The sequence below is a fragment of the Astyanax mexicanus genome, chromosome 11 (genome assembly GCF_023375975.1).
Source record: "Astyanax mexicanus isolate ESR-SI-001 chromosome 11, AstMex3_surface, whole genome shotgun sequence".
NCBI lineage: Eukaryota > Metazoa > Chordata > Actinopteri > Characiformes > Acestrorhamphidae > Astyanax > Astyanax mexicanus.
In genome coordinates, this window is record NC_064418.1 from 10,347,167 (window position 1) to 10,368,762 (window position 21,596).

The window sequence follows — 21,596 nt, forward strand, 5'->3', positions numbered from 1 at the left end:
AAAAAAATGATCTTAATATTTTATTGATTTTTTTTTTTTTTTTGCTCCTGGGTTACCTCTACAGTTGGACAGTGTAATTCACGTTTTACTGAAGTTATTACTAAACATGCTTTGCGCACCACCTCATGGACAGTTGTACACATGTATTAGTTTGAAATGTTAAGGGATACAGAAGTGATATCTAAAGTGAATAAAGCAATAAGTAATATTACAGAATTTTACACACATGTAAAATATATAAATATTGGCTGTAAATGTTACACAGTTCTGGTCTTGTTCAGCACCACATAGTTCCATAATGTAGGATCTGCATTTTAACCCAAAGAGGGAATGATGAAGACACCATCCTCCCTTATACAGCCAGAGTACTTTTAACATACCAAAAATCTATTCTATTAAAAAAAATTATAAATCTTTACTTTTACCTATTTTTTATGTGTATCTGATTTTTATGTTGGCCTAAATAAATTCATAAGAGTGTGAATCGACTCATTTGTCAGGTGAATCTAATTTCTGTAAGTATCAGTAGATAATTAAATCACTTTTATAACATCAGGCAGAAAATGCAAAGATGAAAAAAAAGATGACATAGCTGCAGGGAAAGATAATGGCTTCCAGATCTTTCTCAGAGGAGGATTTCTCCTGTCCTGTTTGCTATGACATTTTCAAGGATCCTGTTCTTCTGCTCTGTAGCCACAGTGTGTGTAAAGAGTGTCTGAATAAGTTCTGGGAGATCAAAAGATCCAGAGCATGTCCAGTTTGTAGGAGAAGATCTTCAATGGAATATCCTCCACCAAACCTTGTTTTAAAGAACCTGTGTGAGACCTTCTTACAGGAGAGAATTCAGAGATCTTCAGCAGGATCTGAAACACTCTGCAGTCTGCACAGTGAAAAACTCAGACTCTACTGTCTGGAGGATCAGCAGCTTGTGTGTTTGGTGTGTCGAGATTCGAAAATACACACCAACCACAAATTTCTCCCCCTTCAGGAAGCAGCACTGGACTGTAAGGTAGGAGGATCATAGTTTGTCAGAAATTCAGAAATTTTTCTAAACAGAACTGATAAAAACTTTCTCCAACATTTTACTTTATTTATAACCTGCTTTCAGCTGTGGATCAAATGACAGTAATATCAGTGTTTGTATCTGTCTTTATCTTATCTCTCACGAACAGTGTTGGGCACGTTAATTAAAGTAATTAGTTATAGTTACTAGTTACGTCTCCAAAAACGTTACTAACTGAGTTACTCCACTATAAAAGTAACTAGTTACCAGTAAAAGTAACCATTGCGTTACTATACTAGGATCGCCGTGTGGGCGTATCCGTGACTTTTTTTTATTCAAATCACGCAACAGGTGTAGTCAATCATAAGTTTAAGGTTTTTAATCAACCTCACTGTGATCTATAGTTCTATAAATCCGTTTTCAGCTTCTCCTCCGTGGTTGAAAGGCAGCTGTTCTGTGTGTATGAGGGCAGAGCTGCGCTCATGCAACGGCTCTCTCTATTGAAATGAATGGGATGTGTTGTGCTGGGGGATGGTAAGAGGATGCGTCTTTCTTGCGGGCTCGCTGCACTAACACTAAAATTTGATTTCAAGTAGCGGGACATAAAATATCGTTCTACGGACCCCTAGAGAAACCCTGGTCTCAACCTCCGCACCCTTGTGACTCACACACACACACTTGTTCACTAGTTCATTGAGCGGCTAAAGTAATGTGCAGTAAAGGGGGTCGGAAATGGTAACGGCGTTATAGTGACAGTCAGAGTAATTAGTTAGATTCCTCGTTGCTGAAAAAAGTATTATTATTATTTCAACGCCGTTACTCCCATCACTGCTCACGAAAAAGTATGATTTATTTCAGGAGGAACTCAGAACTACTCTGAAGTCCCTAAAGGAGAAACTGGAGATCTTTAAAGAGTGTAAACTGAACTGGGATCAGACTGCAGAACACATAAAGGTTAGAAAGAGAAGATCTTCTAAAATCATGATTCTGAGACTTTATTCTCACATGATCAATCATACTTTATTTGACTAACTTCTTTCTTCCAGGCTCAGGCCAGACACACAGAGAAGCAAATTAAAAAGGACTTTGAGAAGCTTCACCAGTTCCTACGAGATGAAGAGGCTGTCCGCATAGCTGCACTGAGAAAGGAAGAGGAGCAGAAGAGTCAGATGATGAAGGAAATGATTGAAAAGATGAGCAAAGAGATATCAACACTTTCAGACACAATCAGAGGCATAGAGGAGGAGATGGGAGCTGAAGATGTTTTAATCCTGCAAGTGAGGAACTTTCATTCAGATTGAATTAAATCAGGCTGATTTCTGAACATTGCAGTGCTTCAGAAAGTCATTATTGAGGAAAGTCAAACAGAGGAACTGTTGACTTTTAAGTCTCTTTTTTATGACACAATCAGAGTGTGTGAAAATGTTCTCACTGTATGCAGAGTTTGATTTGTGAAGATTTTCTATAGATCTCTCGTGTTAATTCTTGTGAAGTGATATGGAGGATTACAGTTAACAGACAAAGCACCGAAACCTCTCATCACATCACTTCACAAGCTGCCACACACCTTTCATAATGAAACTCCTTCAAATGATTCTTCACACTCATGCAGCTCTTTTTTAAACACATTTATAAAAGTGTAAAGGGGTGATATCCTCTAATATTACATTATATGAAAATGATGTTTAGATTGTTTTACAGAGAAGTATAATTATATAACTTATTTCTCTATTTATTTTACAGAAGGACAAGTCCACAGTGAAAAGGTGAGCGCTGTCTCTCTCTCTCTCTCTTTCTGTGTTTCTGAATTCAAAGCAACAGCACTGTTAAGTTCAGAATTTTCTTCCAGAACTCAGTGTACACTGCAGGATCCAGAGAGGCCTTCAGGAGCTCTGCTCAATGTGGGGAAACATCTGGCCAACCTGAAGTTCACAGTCTGGAAGAAGATGCAGGAGGTTGTTCAGTTTAGTAAGTTTCATTTTCTTTTTCTGCAGCAGAATACAAACTTTATTCATTTATCTCAGTGAATAAAAAAAAATGTGCATTTTAATCAAATGTGTCCTTTAGCTCCTGTTACTCTGGACCCCAACACTGCTCATCCTGAACTCATCCTCTCTGATGACCTGACCAGTATGAGATTCACTTCTGAGAAACAGCAGCTTCCTGATAATCCAGAGAGATTTGATACTTTCTGTGTTGTGGGTTCTGAGGGCTTTAACTCAGGGACACGCTGCTGGGATGTTGAAGTTGGTGACAATATGGACTGGTTACTGGGAGTGATGGCAGAATCTGCTGAGAGGAAGGGGGATATAACATCCAGGAGTGGAGTGTGGTTTGTGTGGTACAACAGTGGGACATATAAAGCCCGTTCTGCACCACAGGCAGCCGCTCTGTTCTCAGTATCACAGAAAGTGCAGAGGGTCAGAGTTCAGCTGGACTGGGTCGGAGGAAAACTCTCATTTTCTGATTCTCTCACCAACACACACTTACACACCATCACACACACATTCACTGAGAGAGTGTTTGCATTGTTTTGTACTTATACCAACTGTCCTCTTTCTATCAGTCCAGTTAAGTTGAGTATATCAGTGGATCAGTGATTTTGTTGAGTAAGAGTTGATTCTATGTGTGTGTGTGTGAATTAACACAAAAAATATGTATTTGTACTTCTATTCAGTGCTATGCGCTAGATTTACAAACACTTATCATAATTACATTCATGCTGTTTAATATGCTGTATAAATAAAAGATATTTGGCCAACTTCCACAAACTGTTCTAGCCCTAATAAATGAATCAGCAAAAAAGAATCCAGATTTACACCAAGATCCAGATTTTAACAGTAGTTTTTGGTTGCAGAATAAAATTAAGCTAAAAGAAAACACTACACCTTTATTTTTAACCATATTTTTTTTGTAAAAGTAAAACAGTGCATTGCCTAAAACAGAGCTTTGGAGACACCATTGCCCTCTCTTTATCTCATACCAACAAACTTAGTAAAATCCTTTCTGTACAATTTGATTTTATGTCATTCATGACTGTGGTCATGTGGTAAAATGACAATTCTGCACTTAAATCGAGTAGTACCAGAAGAGATGCATTAACAAATACGAAGTCAGTAAATTTAAACAGCAAATTTGAAAATATACAAACATTTTTTAAAAATCTTATGACAGTTTAAATTAAAGCAATATACATATCATCTCTGTCCAGTGAAAATGTATTGGACATGTATGCCTAAAATGGTGACTTTACAGGAAAATGCAAAATTGTTCTAAACTTTTAATGAAAGCTAATGTAAAATAAAAGTTTATCCAAGTAATTTTTAAGGAACTACTGTATATTGGTTTATTTATCAGAAGTTATCTGCACAGTGGATGAATCAGCTACAGGGTTCAAACAATGCAGAAAACTAAAAACAGGCAAAAAACGGAGATTGCACATTGAACAACAGTGTCTTTTTCCAAGAGTTTCCCTTTTACTTCTTCCCACATCTTTCACTTTGTCTGGGAGGAGATCTGCAGCTGTGGGGTGCTGATCTGGCTGGACTGCGAGTTGCCGGTGGCTCTCAGCACAAAACTCAACAGCATGTCTTTGGCCCGTGTTGCCTCCAGCTTCTGTTCTCGACTCAGCTGCAGTGTGATCTGCCCCAGGCTGCTCTGCAGAATCTCTGAGGCCATGAGGGGCCGTTGCCCAGCAGGGCCGTCAGTCAGGTACTCTTTGTATAGCTCCAAAAGCTTCTGCTCCAGGTAGCTGTTCAACTGGGAGTTAGAGAGTGGACGACCATCCTGCAACAGAGAGGAACGATCCCGTCCACTGCCTTCCCTCCATCTGGAGGTTTTCGGTTCAGGGTCCTGGAGAGGTGGAAGCAAAGAGGGAGGAGGAACGTCTCTGGATAGCAGGAAGGGTCCAGGATGGAGGTCCTGCAAGTCGCTGCCCTCTGGATCTCCAGCACTGGGACTGAGAGGCAGCACCTGGCCCCCTGCGATGTGCAGATCACTGTAGTGCTGGCAGATGCTGTGGCAGCTGGAGGGCACCAGGAAAGCTTCAGCTCCTGAGGATTCTCCTCTCCCGGGAATGCCTACGCCTGGAGAGAGCCGCCGCCAGTCTAGTGGAGAAGAACTCTGAGAGTCACCCTGCTGTGACTGGCTCTCTTCAGAGGAGCTGATGCTGTTCTTCCTCGAGGATGAACGGACTGGAGGCAGCATTTGGGCCGACAGGGGTGAAGTCAGTGCTTTAGATTGCGCAGATGCTGCTGGAAAGCCAGCTGCAGGGTCCACACATTCAGAGTCTGCACAAAACGCAATGCGCCACAGACTGCTTTCACACAGCATCCTTGATAAAAAAAAAAATCTATTAGTAACAACATTAATGTAAACAAATGTATGACTTATTACTGTGACCTACTATTTGAATGTCTAATTTGAACTGCTAATGCAGATCCTTTGATAAAAGCAGACAAAGAAAGAAGAACTGGTCAGAGTTTGGTCAGAGAAGTCCCAGCTGCTAAACAACAAAGACAGAATGGAAAGTTTGGGAAATGCCCATGTAGAGGAGAAACTTCCAAAAAGTTTGTTAATGAACTCGGGGCAAAAAAAAAAAACTTTAATTGTACATTTAAAAGAGAATCAAATATTTTTTTCAATCATTTTCCAAAGTGTTCCAGTAGGGGGCAGTAACACCTCAGAAATGCCACACGTTGCGTGTTCACATTCAGCCAATGATATGAGAACAGCAGAAAATCAGATTTTTGCAATCTGTTATTTTTACAAATATGTTTACATACACTTGGGTAGCTAAAGATAATATAAAAAAAACATTTTTAATTACAAAACAGCCAATAATCTCACAGAAGCACGTGAAAAACATCTGCAACTACTTTTTGTAAACTTGTCCTTAAAAACAATTCTTAATATTTATGCAAAAATACAAAGATTTTTTTAAACAAGTGTCTGTTGTATGAGGTTGTGTTTAAGTGGAAGTACAGGTTAACTAAAATAATACAGATTACAGATACAGAATATCATCGCTGTCCAATGAAAAGCATGTATCAAAAACACAAATACAGGAGAGAGATAAAACCTTTTTGTTTTACCTTCAATGGAATTCAATAAAAAGAGTTTATTTTTGGTAAGTTGTAAATAATTCTACTGGTCGATTTATCAAAAAATGTTCACACAGTGCAAGGGACAGATTGTGTGTTTTAATTATGTAGTAAACTAAAAATAAGCAAAAATAGAAATACTTGTTTTTCATTGGACAATAAGCATGTGTTGAGAGCCACAATTCAGCTCTCTGAATTCTACTTCCCAAAGCATGCATGGTAGGCAAATTGGCTTCCCTTGAAAGAGGTGTGATCAAATTGTACCCAGTTTAGGTGTTTTTTCCACCTTGTGAGGCTCTAAACCCACCATGACACTCACATGATGTATCAGATAAAAAGACAGCTCGATGGAGACCTTGGACAGGAATAATACCACATCTTTTTAATAATTGAGAATACTTTTACGTGAGGTGATACCTCTACAATAAAGGGTAATTCAAATATTTATTTATTTCAGCTGTAAACAGTTAATCAATTTTGCTGAGAAGATGTAAAAGATCTACAAGCCCATACATTACAACAGCAGCAACCTATCCTATGCAAACAAACTAATAAATATAGCTTGATTTTGAGTGGAGGGGGGGCAAAATTGGGAGTGGGCTATGTGTAGGTTAGCCTGTGAGAGACAAGAACATTAGTCCACACCAGTAACAGTCCTAACACAAGACTGTACCAGACTCTTAACTCTATGTTCTCTCACACTTGTTCTTCTTAAAGGAGAAATCTGGTGTGAAATTAACTTTGGGTTTAGTGAAACATAATCATGAGTACGATCTTTTGTTGAATAGCCCACCTCCATTCACTCCAGCATTCCAAAATACAGAACATTTAGACGATGCTCCCAACAGGCTAACAGTGCTAGCGATAGGGGCATAGCATTGCACATGCAAATAAATCTCTGTTTTTACATCAACATTAACAAGCTTAACAAAGCTTCACTTTTTATTGGTGGTTTATTCATTTTATTCAAATTATTCATAATTTTAAGATGCTCTATAAAATGTATTTATTATTTTATCTGTTTAAATTACATACAGAATACAAACTGATCCAAAAATCATTGGTGTCCTCTGTCTTCTGTAACCAAAGCAGTGTGATTTAAATCCATTGTAACTACATTAGCTTTAGATGGAGCAGTCTATAATAGCCTTTGTATGCTTTTAATCATTATGTTATTTCTTTTGATATCTGGTATTTTTGCAAACACACAACTAAAGAATAGTCAATTAAAAGTCATCTACTGAACTTAAAATCCTTCCTCCCAATGAAACAATAATTTAAGGCTGCAATTGTTACTATTATTATTCTTGCACTTAGTAATCCAAAGTGAATGTCTTTTTTACGGTCAAAATTTAATCAGTGAAGCTCACCTCCTGGTCCAGATTCTCAGTTGAAGTAATGATGTGAAGAACTGCCTTCTGATAGCTCTGTGTCAACGAGCTGAGAGATAAAGTCAGAGGAGCGTTTACTCTCCCCGTGTTTAAAGCTGCTCTGAATGAGGAAGTGAAAGCATAGCAAAGGATATAATGACACCATATGGCATGCCATTGTGGCACAGCATTCTGTACTATACCCAGTATTTTAGAGCTTGGGTTCAAATTAAGAGGGTGTTTGTGTCTTTTTATGCGGTAACAGCACCTTCTCTCTGGGAATGTTTTACACTATTGCTGTGTGGATTTTAAAGCATTCAGCCCTACTAGAGCATCAGTGAGGTCCAGCATAATATGATTTAGGATAATTCGTTCTGCACACCAACCTGTCCCAAATCTATTGCATGCACTTAACCCGTTTAGACCTAAATTATGTTCCAGGGATGTAATATAAAAAGGCTGTTTTTTTTTGTCTGTAATGCACACAAAATAAAACACTACTATCCTAATATAAAATCTATATAAAAATAAATCGAACTCATTTTTATTTTAAAGAACAAATAATTAATAATAATGAGTGTGTATTACTTGGCCTCACTCTTTCTATAATGCTGACATGCCCTAATGTCTGAGTTGCCGATTTATTTATATATATATATATATATATATATATATATATATATATAACACTAATTGAAACCTGTTGTCCATCAGAAAAATCAGCCAAACCACTCTATTTGGCTAACTCTATTTGGCTATTGTTTGGCTGGTTTGGCTGATTTTTCTTGATTTTCTGATTTTTTGAAATTGCACTAATATCAGCAATGATGGGTGTACTGTATCAATCATACAAAAAGGTGTCTGGATACTTTTGGACATGTACTGGACGTGGATGTGGATTGAAAGTATGCTATTTAGTGAATCCACACCTGTTATACACACACATGATACACACCAATCATCTATGTGAAAAGAGGAAGATATTAATTTTAGTTTCACTGGAAACCAAATAACAGGTTATTCAGTATTAGACAACCCCCCCCCCCCCCCCGCTTTGCTGCACCTGCTACTGTCTCATTAACCACCCCAAAGTGGAAACGTCCCTAGTTTTAAATGTTGTTATCTGGTGTTCAGAGTTCATTTTTAACTCTTTAGTGTAGGTCACCAACCTAAAGCCAGACGTTTATTCTCACCCCTCATGCAACTTTTATGGAGCTTCTCCATAAAAAACTCTGTACACTCTTTACTCTCTACAATTTTCCAAATGTAGGAGCATGAAAACCTCAATGCTGTTAATATTACAACATTTTAGATCTGAAGCAGCTCTTAACCACCCAGCAACCACTTTATCCCATCACAGCTACCATTAGAGATGGTACATTTTGTTATCAGCACTTGCCAACCATCTAGCAATTACAAAAGTTGGCATAGCAACTGTTTCTTTGCACCTTGCTGACCATATAGGTATGTCATAGCAACCACCAGTGATGACACTGAAACTGTTTAGCAGCAACTTAACAACCACATAACAACCATCAATTGATACCCAAGCAACCTCTGAGATAACATAACAATTACCTTAACATAACACCTAACCAATAACCAGAGATATCAGATAAGCACCTAGCAAAAAAGCATCACCCTGTAATGACACAGGAACCACCAGAGATGCCATATCAACTGTTTGGCAGCACCTGATGCAATTTATCGTGTCCCCTTTCTTCTGTTACCAAAGCAATGGAATATAAATCCACCCTAACTACAGTCTACATGAACCTGTATCAGCTTTAGCTGGAGCACCATCTTTATGTTTTTTATTATTATTATTATTATTATTATTATTATTATTATTATTATTATTATGTTCTATCTTTTGATATATGCATATGTGCTGGAGAGTTAAAATTATTAGGCATTTCCTCTAGGTATTAACATCTTAAAATGGAACTACTACCATCTTTCCCTCAAGCAACTGCATTAAAATATATCCGATTCATTTTTTTTATACTCTCAATACAATGTAAAAGAATAATATAATAGTATTAAGAAATATAAAAAATAAACTAAAACATTATAGTTAATTATGGTTTCCTGAATATATCAGCAAATGGCCATTTTAGTAATTGCTCACTAAGCTGTATGTTTTAATGAGGGGACAAAAAAAATCTGACTTTTTGGAGGTTTGTTTTAATAAACCTTCCTCTCTCTGGTCAATGTGGTCTTCAGATTAGACTTTGAAACACTACTTGAGGGGAAACATTAGCCAACAGCAGGTGAGCAGACTCGGGTGTCACATTCAGCTTCTGGACAAAAGCATATGGTAAGAAGCTGCTCTCTATATTTGAGGCTTGAGATAAACCATAGCTGATGAACATTAACAAAGGTCCCAAAAACTTACAAACCTCTGAAATAATTGTAATTCTGCCAACACTCAAATCATTTCTATTGGCCATCAGCTGCTCTCAGATCCAACAAATTCTATTTAATTGTGTGTAGCTTAATACGGTTTGTGTCGATCCATTATTAAAGCCTGGGTTTGGGTTACAGACCTGGTTGCTATGTCTACAGAATACGTCAAGCGAAACACACAGAGCACATGTGCATCACTTCAGCACAATGGACAGTGAGTTTGATCCAAATTTGAGCCCAAATCCACATGTTACAGGTATGTAAATTCTTCGCAAGTTGTGGTGTCCATCAAGGTTACTCAACGAGGGTATGGATGTAGATCAGCAGATTTGTTTGAATAGGTATCATACTGATTGTACACCAAGGACCTGGTTGCTTTGTTTGCCGTGATGTTCAAGAAGATCAATGCCGCTTTCCGCCCCAACCATGGGCACCGGTTACGGGAGGACTACCACAACGCCTGCACTGTAAAGTTGGTGCGCAGCACATCCATGCTCGTGGTTGGGGAGAAGAGTGGTGTACGACAGGACTCGACCCTGAAGAGGAGTGTTAGTGCGGTCAGTGTGGAGTCCAGCACAGCTCTGTATTACTACCACAGCCGAGAGGACAGGGTATGGCTTTACTCTCAGAACCAGAACTGTCTGGAGTATCTACAGGAACTGGTGGCACTCCGACGACAGTACACGAAGAGCATCAGTGACCTCAAACATGCAGAACGTCAAGAGACTGTCTCTGCCAAGAAGAAGCCTGCACCACCTCCACCACGGCAACCACAGCACAGAAATGTCCAGGTAAGTTCCTACTTCTCCAAATCTAACACCTCTTTTATCTCTAGTCAAAGACCTCGAAAGACAGTAATCAAGTCTGCAGGAAGGTAGATCTTCAAGTGCAGACTTAGTGACCACACTGGAGTGGATCTAGAGTGATTATAAATAGAAGTACACCATAGCATTTATTTGATAAAACTCTTTATTTGGAAGTTGGAAGTTGAAGACCCCTGTCCTAGATCAACAGTGACCTTTAGCATACCTAAATAAACGCATCATCCCCCCAAAAAATTGAAGGGGTTAGAGTGGTCCAGTGGTACTCTCACTGTCTCAGTTTAAATTCCAGGTCATGCTGCTTGCCCTTAGAAGTCTGAGAGTCTAAGAGAGAGTGGTTTCCCCCATATCACTCCTAGTGTGTTGCTGGTCAGCACAGGTCTGTTAGCTGGGGATCTGCATTTTCCTCCAAGCATGCTGTCTACCCAGGAAACTATGGCTGACTTCACATATATCAGCATGTGCTAGTCCTCACCCTACTAGTGCTGGGGGCATTACTAGTGATAGGGGGAGTCCTTTATTCAATGGGTTAGGTAACTGGCCTGTTAAAGACTACACCCATAAGGAATCAACTGGGACAAGAATAACATTTGGTAGTAGTCATGCCAGACTGTCATGGAGTGACTCAGAATGACAGCAGGTCATCTTCCGTGATGAGTCCCACTTTTGTCTTGGTAGACACAACAAACATCAAACAAACAGCGCTTTTGTTTTGGTAAAGACAACAAACAAATCTGTGTGTGGAAGTTTGTTGTCAGGAATAACACATCCAAAGGGCCTAGTGTAATGGAGTGCAATTTCCTACCATAACGTAACCAAAGTTACGTCATTGTCCAATATATGACAATACTTGTCCACATATTGCTGCCGTCTCAAGAAACTTGATACTATGCCATGAGCAGCCAAAACACCAGACCAATCACTGATTGAAAATGTATGTAATGCAATGGATATGCTATTAATAATCCCCCCCCCCCCCAAATTCTGTCGGAATTACGTGAATATTTAAGCTGTATGGCATACATTATAGAAGCACATAATTAGGAACCTCTTCAACTCCATGCAGAGATGCACTAAAATGTATTGTTCATGGTTTAGCTCTATTTGCAACCATTTTTTTGACGATGACTGTATCTTCTAATAAAAACACGATTCACATCGAAAAAATGTCATGCAAACAGATAAAAGGAATGATTTGTTATCTTTGCCCTTCTGCAATCATACTGATGTTCTTTGACCTTTATCCACATCTTACAGCGTTCAAGTCCAGAACCTTCAGCACCACCAATACCCAGTGAAGAGGACACACTGCAATTCTTCGATGAAGTTATTGCAAGCTGTGACTCTGAGCGCAGCAGAAAACCCCATGTGGATGATGGTCATGCAGATGTGGACTTTGTAGGTATGGTATGAACAATCCTTATAACATACTATATTCAGAAATAAAGATCATATTGTTTTATTTTTTTTTTTACAAAGAGCTCTATTAAAATAGTTATACTTCTATATAAGGGACCATGTTGGGTTTGCCTTTGATGTTGAAAGTTACTTACATTTTGTGCAGTTTCAGAGACAATTCAATAATTCAGTAAAATTCAGTACATTTGAAATAAAGTAAATGTCTCTAATTAATTTTATGGCCTTCTTTACAGTGGCCACCAGTACGTGTGAACACGATCTCCACTCTAACTGGGTTTTGAGGGACCCTCGGAGGATCTCCATGGACGAATCTCGCCTAAAGCAAGCAGACCTGAGCTCAGAGCAAGGGTCTTGGAAGAAAGTGTTTGGTGGGACCACTGGCACTAGGCGTCTGCAGAGAAACCCCATCCATCTGCCCAAAGTGGTAGAGAGTGCCTTCCAGACCTTGCGCTTCAAACCCAAGCTTAAGAAGAAAGATTAGCAACTGGGACTAAAAGAAAATGCTTTTCTAGAGCGTGGCCAGTTCCAGTTAGAATTTTATCAACATGAATTCTACAGAACGTGCCTTTATTTCAGCATAGAATAGTACAGAAGATGAAACAGGACGATTCTACAGAAGATTTCAGGGATTTCAAAGGGTCTTATCATATGCCACTATCAGTTGGTGGCAGATGAGATTGGAAATGGTGGGAAAATTACACTACTTAACAGATTGAAGCAACCGTCACTGATATTGCTCAGTCAACGGCCAAGTTGTGCATTGTGGAAAAAACATGGAAGTGAGCTCTGTGATGTAATACTGGGGTCCTGGAACTCCCTCACTGGCCCAGGTTCATCAATTATCCACGATCAGTCTCAGTTTCAGCAGCTCTCAACAGCACTGCGCTCAGTGCCTCCACCAGGGCATGACCAAGCTGTGCAACTTTGGTTCATAGAGTTTTCCAGTCCGAGTAACAGGACTCTCTCTTACTAATAACAAACCTTGTGTAGAGATTTGTCTACTGATCTGTCAACGATCTGATTAATCAGTCAGCCGATCAAGATGTTGAGACAAGGGTTGAGAAGCACAACAGTGTCCTCAGGCCATTTCCAGGATCCCTTGTTGCTGCTGAAAATGGATCAGATGACTGAAACCTGGTAATGTTCAGTCTAATCAAACCTCAGCACCTGGTCGGGGCGCAGTCTACTGGGTTCCCTACTGACCGAGATACATTGGGATTGGTGTCCTTGTGTAAACCCATTTTTCTTGTTCCATACCATGGAAAACAGTTTGGAAAATTAAAGTACATACTTGATCATCAAAATAATCATCTGGGCTAAATTACAGCATGCCATTAGTGAGTTCAGTACAGTACGGATGTTTCCAGTTACCAAAGTGCCTTCATTTTTTAGGTTTGAGGAATAATTTTGAAACAAAAAAAACAAGCTTGATCTTTGAAAACATAATAGGTGAGTTTCCCAGACAGGGAGAGGAAAGGTTCAGGACTATGCTGGATTATCTCTTTCCAGGAGAGCAACCTACAAATTCATAATCGCCAAGTCTGATAGGCTTTGTTTTATCTAAACATATGATGTGTACAAGTTGATGTTGTGGTGAGATGATCTCACCTTTGTTTTTCAATAAAAGCTCACTAACAGGAACACGTCACACGTTCCCTGCTAGTTTCTTTTTCACAGAAAAGAGGAAACAGGGTTTATATTTTCTGACGAGACAGTTTAGGAAAACCCCAGAATACCACCCTGCAGGTGCCAGATGTTTTAACCTACTACCACAATTCAAAAGTATGCCATATTTTCGCTATGCTGTTGTGTGGTGTCAATAATATGGTATTGTCTGTATGCATTCAGAAGCAGAAAAGTAAAGGACTTATTATATATTATTATGGTTTTATTAGATTACTTTCATCTACTTTGGCTTGAAAGCAGAGGGAAGCATGAAGTGCTATGAAATTGGACTTGATATATCAACACAGTGGACCAACACCAGCTGATGACATAGCTCTTCACTGTGGTAAATGTAATTGTCCAGCAGGACCAGGCACCTGCCCACACTGCCAAAAAAACCAACTGGTCTTACATAATATTCTAATTTACTATGTCAACTTTTGGGTTTTTAGAAGCTATTAGCCTTAATCATCAACATTAAAATAAATAAATGCTTGAAATGGATCACTCTGTGTGCAATACATCCATACAATTTAAGAGTTTAATTTTTAAAATTAAATTACTGAAATAAAACAACTTTTCAATTAGATTCAATCTTTTTTTTTTTGATGCATCTGTACATTACCATGTGCTCTACTGGGTTAAAGTCGCTTTATACTCAATATTCTTTTTTTTCTATTTTCCCCATAATTTAATCGGGTAGTTGTCTTTTTCATTGTAATTCTTTGAGAGCAAATGAAATGTACAAGAATCTGGGATTTTCTTTTTTATAAGACTTTTATTAACAAAGATAAACTCAAACACACAGACAACACACTCGCTCAATTCTTTTCCTGTTTGACTTTTGGACTAAAAAAGGCAGACATGCTCTTCATTCCAGATTTGTCCACTTTGGCCAGAGACTTCTGTGCTGCAGTCATCTTCTTAGGAGCCTAAGGGGTTAAAAAATAAAACACACAAATTGAAAGAAATGCTTATTAAAAAAACACAAACAGCAAAATCACTCAACAAGGCAGGACATAACAGTAAAAGAAATAGAAAGGCAGACAGTTGGACCACAGCCAGAGTCTCCAGCAAAGCATCAATCAGTTACATGCAGAGTCTTCAAGTCCATTTTCCCACTCACTTTTCGGGCGAAGTCGGAGCTGTTGAATTTGGTGTAGTCTTCTCCCGCCTCAACAGGTTTATCAGACAGTTTCCTTTTCTGTTAAATACGAGACAACACTTACAACACCAGCAGACACGCATGAAACTAACTCTACCAAGCATGTCCAGCGCCACGCTTGACGACCGTCGTTGCTGTGGAAATTGTAGAGCTAAAGTGGTGTATTTAGTAACATCACAGCCAGAACCCTGGGGATTGTGGGCTAAGGTAAATATCAAACTTTAAAATTTGACTGACATTCCAAAAGTAGGTGGAAAATACCATCACAAAAGCCTCAGTTAACCCATAGCTTTATAGCTGGACCAGATAACCATGTTTCATTTATAATGTTTTTCTAAGAAGAATATACAAGCTGAATTCAAAATTAGACATACTGTTCCTAAAAACATATCTCTTGATTCTCCGTTTTATAAAAATAAAATTATCTTGTTGGGTGACAAACTATATTTTACAATATATTTCTTAATTTCGGCAAATAATATAATTTAGATATTCTATACACCAAACTTGTGCACATAATCACGTGATAGTAGAGGTGGGTGATATGGTAAAAATATTATATCAAGGTTATTAAATCATGTTTTTTTTTTTTACATGCTGACAAAATGTGTAAGCAGTGGCAGTGCTTTTCAAATTCTCCCATTTGTTTATTTATTTGTTTTATAGAATTTTTGTTGCACATCATCCAATTTTACAGGATTTGTTGCACTCTCTGTAATTAAATGTACAGTTAGGTCAATGTCATTTAAGACCTGATGAGATCCTTAATATACTTACTAGATACCATATAAAAAATAGCATAATACGATAAAATATCAATATATTGCCCAGCTCAAGCAGGTACCAGTATTCCTTTTATGATTTTCAATGCACAAAAAACAGGAGGTTTAAAAGTATGCATATAAAACGTCAGGGGCTCACCATCCTAACAATGTTGCTTACACCTAAAGCAGCTTTAAATACAGTATCAATGTATCCATTAGAATATCAGCTTCAGATTCATGCTGATGGTACACGGACTGTAATAGGGAAAATCAGTCTTTCCTACTCCCGACCAGAATGCTCCTACTGCACTATGGAACTTTGGTGGAGCTGCACAAGGCCTTGTTTCTGAAATGAGTAACGCTATGCGTATATTAGTATATTGTATATTAATCCTGTAATACCACTCTACCACTGATGTGATTCTTACAGTTTAGATACCCCTTCTATATCTCTAAAATCTTCTCCAATGCATGTTTACAGCTGTTTTCTATTTATATTGGAGGACAGTAAATCTGACTTACTCTGATTACTAGACTGGACACATCACATTACTAGTATAACTGGATTAATCACTTTAGAAATTTGTTTTATAACCTACATGAATCTTTTTTGATTAAAATGTATTTGTAATGCAAAGCAGATACAGTTAAAGGAAAATATGTACAGGCAGAGCAACAGGGATTAATCAGTAGCAGAACACAGAGTGCCGGGATTTTTACAGTAAAGCAAAGTTTCCCATTGGCTTCTTAGTATGCACCCATTAAACAAAATAAACCAGTGGACAGATGTACATGAAGAGTATTCATTTCTGAAAGCACACAAATAACAGGGAAAAAAAGGACAGTAGTGTCTGCAACAGACCAGCTGATTTTACCTTTGAAGGGGGTTCCACTTTAGGGCTGGAAATTTCTGGCAACCTGTTCACAAAAACAGTGGTTCATATTAAAATCACACAAAAAATGGAATCTTGACAAAATGAATAGCAGTGTGTATTATGGGTGGGCGATATGGCCCTATAACAATACCACAATGTTTCAGAGTACTTTTTGTGATAACAATATTCTTAGCAATATGACAAAACATTTATTTTATTCATTTCAAAAATATACCACAGCAACAAAATAAATATTAAAGAGTATTATCATAGAGCAGAAAGCCAAAAAATAAAATGAAACATTGTCTATTTCATACATTTTAATTAATCAAACCCTTAGAGAAACTGTATTGTATCTTTTTTTGCAATATTATTTTATACCATTTGTTATTATAGCTATAGGAAGCCATGTGTGATCAAAGCTATTACAGTACTTACTGCAGGTGTTTGTGAAGGTCTTTGCTGAGTTCTTCACTGATGTACTCTGAAATGAGTCCATGAGCATAGCGCAAATAGTCTTCTACATTGAGAAGATAAATATTGCGTTAAACAGACATTTTGTTTTATGTATACTTGTGTAGTGTTGTCTAGTGTGCCAGACAGAATAAAACTATTCTTAAATGAATATAAACCAATAGTAAATTATATTATATAATATTTCCTCAAGATATACACATTTGACCAACAGATAACCATTTGTCACACAACGGTACACAGTTTGGGGAATTCTGGGCCAGTAAATAATTTTATTCAGATGCTTTAAAAAGCTTCATTTCTAACCAATAACCCCCAGCTATTTTACCTTCAGTGGCATCTGATTCCTGTTTAACTCGAACATATGTAGTGGATTTCACTGCTCCACCAACAGCAATATCAGTCTTCTTAAGGGCAGTCACTGTATTCTCCACCTGAAATTGAAGATTTTATATCCAGACTATATAATTAATTAGGAGTTTTAAACATGTAAACTGAAACATAAATATTTAGATTGTGAAAAGGACAACATATCAGCTCATTTGTGGTAACTGCCTTTTTTGCTAAGTAACCCTAATGGACAATATTATAATCATCAAGATCATCAAACAACAAAATATCCACATATTATATGGCATTATAATATATGGACATAAGTATCATAATGTAGGCTTACACCTTAAAAATAGCTTGTAAAATGATACTTTTAGGGTAGAGGTAGAACAAGAGTTACAGAAGAAATGAAAAGCAAACTAACAAACAAAAGTGGAACTGTTCATGACCCATTTTATTCTCCAAGCTACCTTAGCCAGTCCTCACTACAAACCTTTTTCTTCAGCCACTCCAGCGTCTTCTCCTGGTTATATCTGTGAAACTTCTGACTGCTCACCTCTACCAGAAAAGAGCAAATAAAAACAAAGTCAGGCAAGCTACAAATTCCCATAAAAACTTTAAAAGCAAAAAAATAAATCTATGCAGTATTTCACCACCATCACACTTCTCTAGATGTAGAGATATAGATATAGATATAGATATAGAATAGGTGGGTCTAAAAGTGGGTCTGGCTGACATCAGCAGAACCCTGACCAATAACAAGGCAAACATAGCTCTGCCCTCTTTTCGAGTCTGAGCAACCGGAACCGTTGAGCAGGTGAGCTTAGTGAGCAACCTATCCCAATATTCATGTATAATTTGTTGTACTTCTCCTTCTCAAGGCTATGTGCGTTGCTATGGTAATGTAAACAAATGTCTGTTGGCCAGTGATGAAACAGCTGTCAGTCACGCACATTCATGAGAATGTTATGACCATACTCCCATAGTCCTCAAAGATGTTTGAAGAGTGCATTTTGGAAATTTCTAAGAAGTGTTTTATCATATTCTGCTTCATGTTTTCTACTTACACTTTGCTAAATATTTCAAATAACACACATTTTACACAAAACAAAAAAATCTACATATACAAATGTTCCCAAGAACTTTAGAATAATATAACAGCATTTTCACACCTTTCTCATCTGCCACATGGTGAACGGATTCCAAAGCTTGTTCGCATTTCAAAAGCCTCGTGCAAGCAGGGTAATCTTCATCCATTACCACCTGCTGCAGCGGCTGGAACTTCCCCTGTCACACAAGAAAATCATGAGAAGTGAAAAGGTGACAGTGTGAAAATACAAAAAATACAGGATAAATGCAGTTAAACTTGAGTTTAACAAGTATGCAAATTTAAGCCATTTAAGCTACATCATTCCAGTGAACACATTTCAACTGATCCAGAGCTTAATGCTGGCAGGATTTACACTCCATGTCTATTTTAGTCAGAAAAAAACAGCTGAATGCATTCATTAATAAGGTTGTCTACAAACATTTGGACATGTTTGTAGGGTAATTTTGCATGTTTGCCCCATAGACAATATCAATATTGTAATGGAAGATTTTACTGAGCCAAGATCAAATATTACTTATGCATAAAATTAATTGTATGTACACCACAGAGTAAGTAACACTAGCTGACTAATAATTATGAGTGTCTTAAATTGGTAATTAACACATTATAACATAATTTTGTCTGTGCTAGATGTCTTGTTATTTACAACTATGTTGACAGAATGTGCATGTTTACCTCCACTTCACCACTCTGCAGGTATGGCAACACCAGAAATACTGGGTCAACAGGAGTTACATACAATAGTCTGCCATCTAGAAAGAACACACAAATACAAAGAGAAAGTAGTTAAATAGACACTGACATTAAGTAAAGATAATCAGTGGTCTTTCACATCCATTCTTTTTTGCATGTGCATAGCAGACAGTGTGACATAGTGTGACGATTCATGTATTTGTACCAAATTTTCATTATACTGAGCTATGCACCAACAAGGATAATATATGCTATTAGGGTATATTCTGAAGCATGCATAGAATCCAATAATTTTAAGCTGTGGGCTATTGGATTTGCAAGGCACTGTGGGAACTAGTAGTGTTTATAAATTCATAAGAAAGTTACTGTATTCTTGTTTTCCCTCCCCTGCTCCTCACACTACTCCTCACTTTCATTACCACATGAACAGAGGAAAAACGTTTCATGCTTGTTTTTATCTCTCTTTAATCTTTATCTGTCATTAACATTTGGGTTTGATACAGCCAAAAATGATTGTATTCTGGCTTTAACATCTTATTCCAAAACACAGTGGATTGGACAAGAAGGATGCTTCTGCACTTGTGGTGTGCGTGTTTACCCACTAAACAAGCTAACAATTACACTGCACTTCTTATCACACTACAGGCTGTACTAACTACCAAAGTACAGTACAATATGGTTGTAAAGTTTAACTACTAACTACTACTACTACTACTACTACTACTAATGTACTTATGTATACACTGCAGCAATCTGCAACAATTACACCTAAATATTACAATTATTAATGCCTTGCAAACAATGTAAGGCTGATTTAGTTTAAGAGTGATTTACTAACTGAAAGAGTCTCTTTTGTTAAGTATGAACTTTCAAACATTTTTTTCTGTTTGTTAAAATAGAAAAGACATCAATTACAATACAGGTCTGACAAGCATCACTTTCTCACCTCTCTGGACCATCTGACCAATAAACCAAGACCGGTACTCTTCATTAAATGCCTTAACCTCATATACACGCTCATCCCCACTGCTGAACAGGTATTGAGAGGTAGCACCTACAGCAAAAAAAAAAGCAGGAAAGTCATCCTACTGGAATACCACAGTTACAGTAAAATTACATGAAGATAGATATAATATTAAGATATATGGAATTCAACCTGTGGCAGGGTTCTTGAGTTTGACGAATGTTGGATCACCATTCTGTGGCTTTTCTGTTTCCAGTGCTGAGTCTGTTTACAAGACCACATTATTTAGGATTTAGTTACACAGAGAGACACTTTTCTAAGCATAATTAAGTCACAGTTTTCGAACATTTTAAAACAACCTGTTAACTTTGAATTTAACATCTTGCAATATTACACATTGTTTTAGCTATTATTTCTCTCAATAAAAAATATGGAAAGACAATTAGGGACTACACAGCCAACTTGAAAAAAATAACTTGTTTTTGTATTAAAAAAATATTTAAATGGGTATTTACAATATTATAATGAAGTAGAAAAAAATAAATAACAAATTATATATTTTTACATGATAAAAATAATAATAATAATAATAATAATAATAATAATAATAATGTAAATACCCACTTACATTTATATTTATATAGAGGTACATTTTACAAACTAACGTTAGAGAAAATAATGTAGTAATACTTTTATTTTGACATTCGATACACCCATAACATTAGCATTGATATTAGCTGGTACGAAAAGTACGTGTTTTCTAGCTATTTACATAAAAATATACGGTCATGATACTAGAGGTTGTTTAATAAGTTCATATTCAGTCAGCGAGCTGAACTTACTACTAATGAAAAACTTAAAACCGCTCCACCTTAAATAATGCAGCGATTACATTCTGTTTAAGGTGGAACGGACAGTTCGAAAAAAGTTAATGTGTCCCAGCCAGCCTGGCAAAGCTAAGCTATCTCACTTACACACTAAGCTCTCATACCTGCAGCAATGACCACCCAGCTGTCAGTCGCAGTGTGCGGAGAGCGCTTCTTCTTGGTTGTCATTTTTATAAAATGTGTTCAGTCCGCTCCGCTTAGAGACTCCTACAGGGGCACACAAAGATGGCGACCCGTTCTCTGTGGAGTTCCCGAAGGGGCGTTGAGATTCTTCCATAATCCTGCCTGAACCGACCTGCAGGGCTATCGAGGAGAAACTTAAGGTTTATCACTCTTAGAATAAACTTAAAACCAGTCTGAGCTCGAACATTACCTATTTACATTGTCTATGCGATGAATTATCTCAGAGTAAATATATACAGAGTAATAACACCCCTATATGAAATGGTACATTCCCCACAGCGCCAGTAAACATAGCAAGGAGGATTTGGCGGGAAAGAGTCCCTTCAGTACAGCACTGTACAGTTCCTGTGGTGGTTAA

At 37.5% G+C, this 21,596-nt stretch overlaps 4 protein-coding genes across 5 annotated transcripts; 2 read left to right on the forward strand and 2 right to left on the reverse strand.

Moving 5' to 3' along the window:
* Positions 1-118: 118 nt before the first annotated feature.
* Positions 119-3,667, forward strand: LOC111194963 (zinc-binding protein A33). The gene is made up of 6 exons (XM_049485026.1): positions 119-1,009; positions 1,862-1,957; positions 2,050-2,280; positions 2,747-2,769; positions 2,853-2,971; positions 3,071-3,667. Exons 1-6 carry the CDS (start codon positions 608-610, stop codon positions 3,601-3,603), a joined length of 1,404 nt encoding a protein of 467 aa, XP_049340983.1. The 5' UTR covers positions 119-607; the 3' UTR covers positions 3,604-3,667.
* Positions 3,668-4,270: 603 nt separating this feature from the next.
* LOC103028510 (TLR adapter interacting with SLC15A4 on the lysosome) lies at positions 4,271-8,059 on the reverse strand. Its single transcript, XM_007260404.4, has 2 exons — positions 7,476-8,059; positions 4,271-5,336 (listed from the first exon to the last, which is right to left on the reverse strand). Exon 2 carries the CDS (start codon positions 5,333-5,335, stop codon positions 4,499-4,501), a length of 837 nt encoding a protein of 278 aa, XP_007260466.1. The 5' UTR covers position 5,336; positions 7,476-8,059; the 3' UTR covers positions 4,271-4,498.
* A 2,018-nt stretch (positions 8,060-10,077) lies between these two features.
* On the forward strand, positions 10,078-14,262 carry LOC103028198 (uncharacterized protein C13orf42). Its single transcript, XM_007260403.4, has 3 exons — positions 10,078-10,675; positions 11,963-12,107; positions 12,358-14,262. Exons 1-3 carry the CDS (start codon positions 10,274-10,276, stop codon positions 12,603-12,605), a joined length of 795 nt encoding a protein of 264 aa, XP_007260465.1. The 5' UTR covers positions 10,078-10,273; the 3' UTR covers positions 12,606-14,262.
* Positions 14,263-14,547: 285 nt separating this feature from the next.
* rnaseh2b (ribonuclease H2, subunit B) lies at positions 14,548-21,467 on the reverse strand. 2 transcript variants are annotated; one of them, XM_022680507.2, is made up of 11 exons: positions 21,160-21,456; positions 20,361-20,432; positions 20,151-20,258; positions 19,187-19,263; positions 18,573-18,687; positions 17,894-17,958; positions 17,396-17,501; positions 17,032-17,113; positions 16,594-16,636; positions 14,916-14,993; positions 14,548-14,721 (listed from the first exon to the last, which is right to left on the reverse strand). In XM_022680507.2, the coding sequence occupies exons 1-11, from the start codon at positions 21,221-21,223 to the stop codon at positions 14,611-14,613; spliced, it is 921 nt and encodes a 306-aa protein (XP_022536228.2). In that variant the 5' UTR covers positions 21,224-21,456; the 3' UTR covers positions 14,548-14,610. The 2 variants fall into 2 exon arrangements, with proteins under 2 accessions (XP_022536228.2, XP_022536229.2); XM_022680508.2 differs by lacking the exon at positions 14,916-14,993 and having other exon boundaries at positions 21,160-21,467.
* Positions 21,468-21,596: the final 129 nt, after the last annotated feature.

What these genes read in the sequence shown, in the direction of transcription:
- LOC111194963 (XM_049485026.1), top strand. Translation starts at nt 608, where the DNA reads ATGGCTTCCAGATCTTTCTCAGAGGAGGATTTCTCCTGTCCTGTTTGC. An exon ending in AAGCAGCACTGGACTGTAAG is followed by an intron (nt 1,010 to 1,861) that starts GTAGGAGGATCA and finishes GATTTATTTCAG; the next exon opens with GAGGAACTCAGAACTACTCT. An exon ending in AGACTGCAGAACACATAAAG is followed by an intron (nt 1,958 to 2,049) that starts GTTAGAAAGAGA and finishes TCTTTCTTCCAG; the next exon opens with GCTCAGGCCAGACACACAGA.
- LOC103028510 (XM_007260404.4), bottom strand. Translation starts at nt 5,335, where the DNA reads ATGCTGTGTGAAAGCAGTCTGTGGCGCATTGCGTTTTGTGCAGACTCT.
- LOC103028198 (XM_007260403.4), top strand. Translation starts at nt 10,274, where the DNA reads ATGTTCAAGAAGATCAATGCCGCTTTCCGCCCCAACCATGGGCACCGG. An exon ending in CACAGCACAGAAATGTCCAG is followed by an intron (nt 10,676 to 11,962) that starts GTAAGTTCCTAC and finishes CACATCTTACAG; the next exon opens with CGTTCAAGTCCAGAACCTTC. An exon ending in TGCAGATGTGGACTTTGTAG is followed by an intron (nt 12,108 to 12,357) that starts GTATGGTATGAA and finishes CCTTCTTTACAG; the next exon opens with TGGCCACCAGTACGTGTGAA.
- rnaseh2b (XM_022680507.2), bottom strand. Translation starts at nt 21,223, where the DNA reads ATGACAACCAAGAAGAAGCGCTCTCCGCACACTGCGACTGACAGCTGG. An exon ending in CTGGGTGGTCATTGCTGCAG is followed by an intron (nt 20,433 to 21,159) that starts GTATGAGAGCTT and finishes TCTTGTAAACAG; the next exon opens with ACTCAGCACTGGAAACAGAA. An exon ending in ACTCAAGAACCCTGCCACAG is followed by an intron (nt 20,259 to 20,360) that starts GTTGAATTCCAT and finishes TTTTTGCTGTAG; the next exon opens with GTGCTACCTCTCAATACCTG.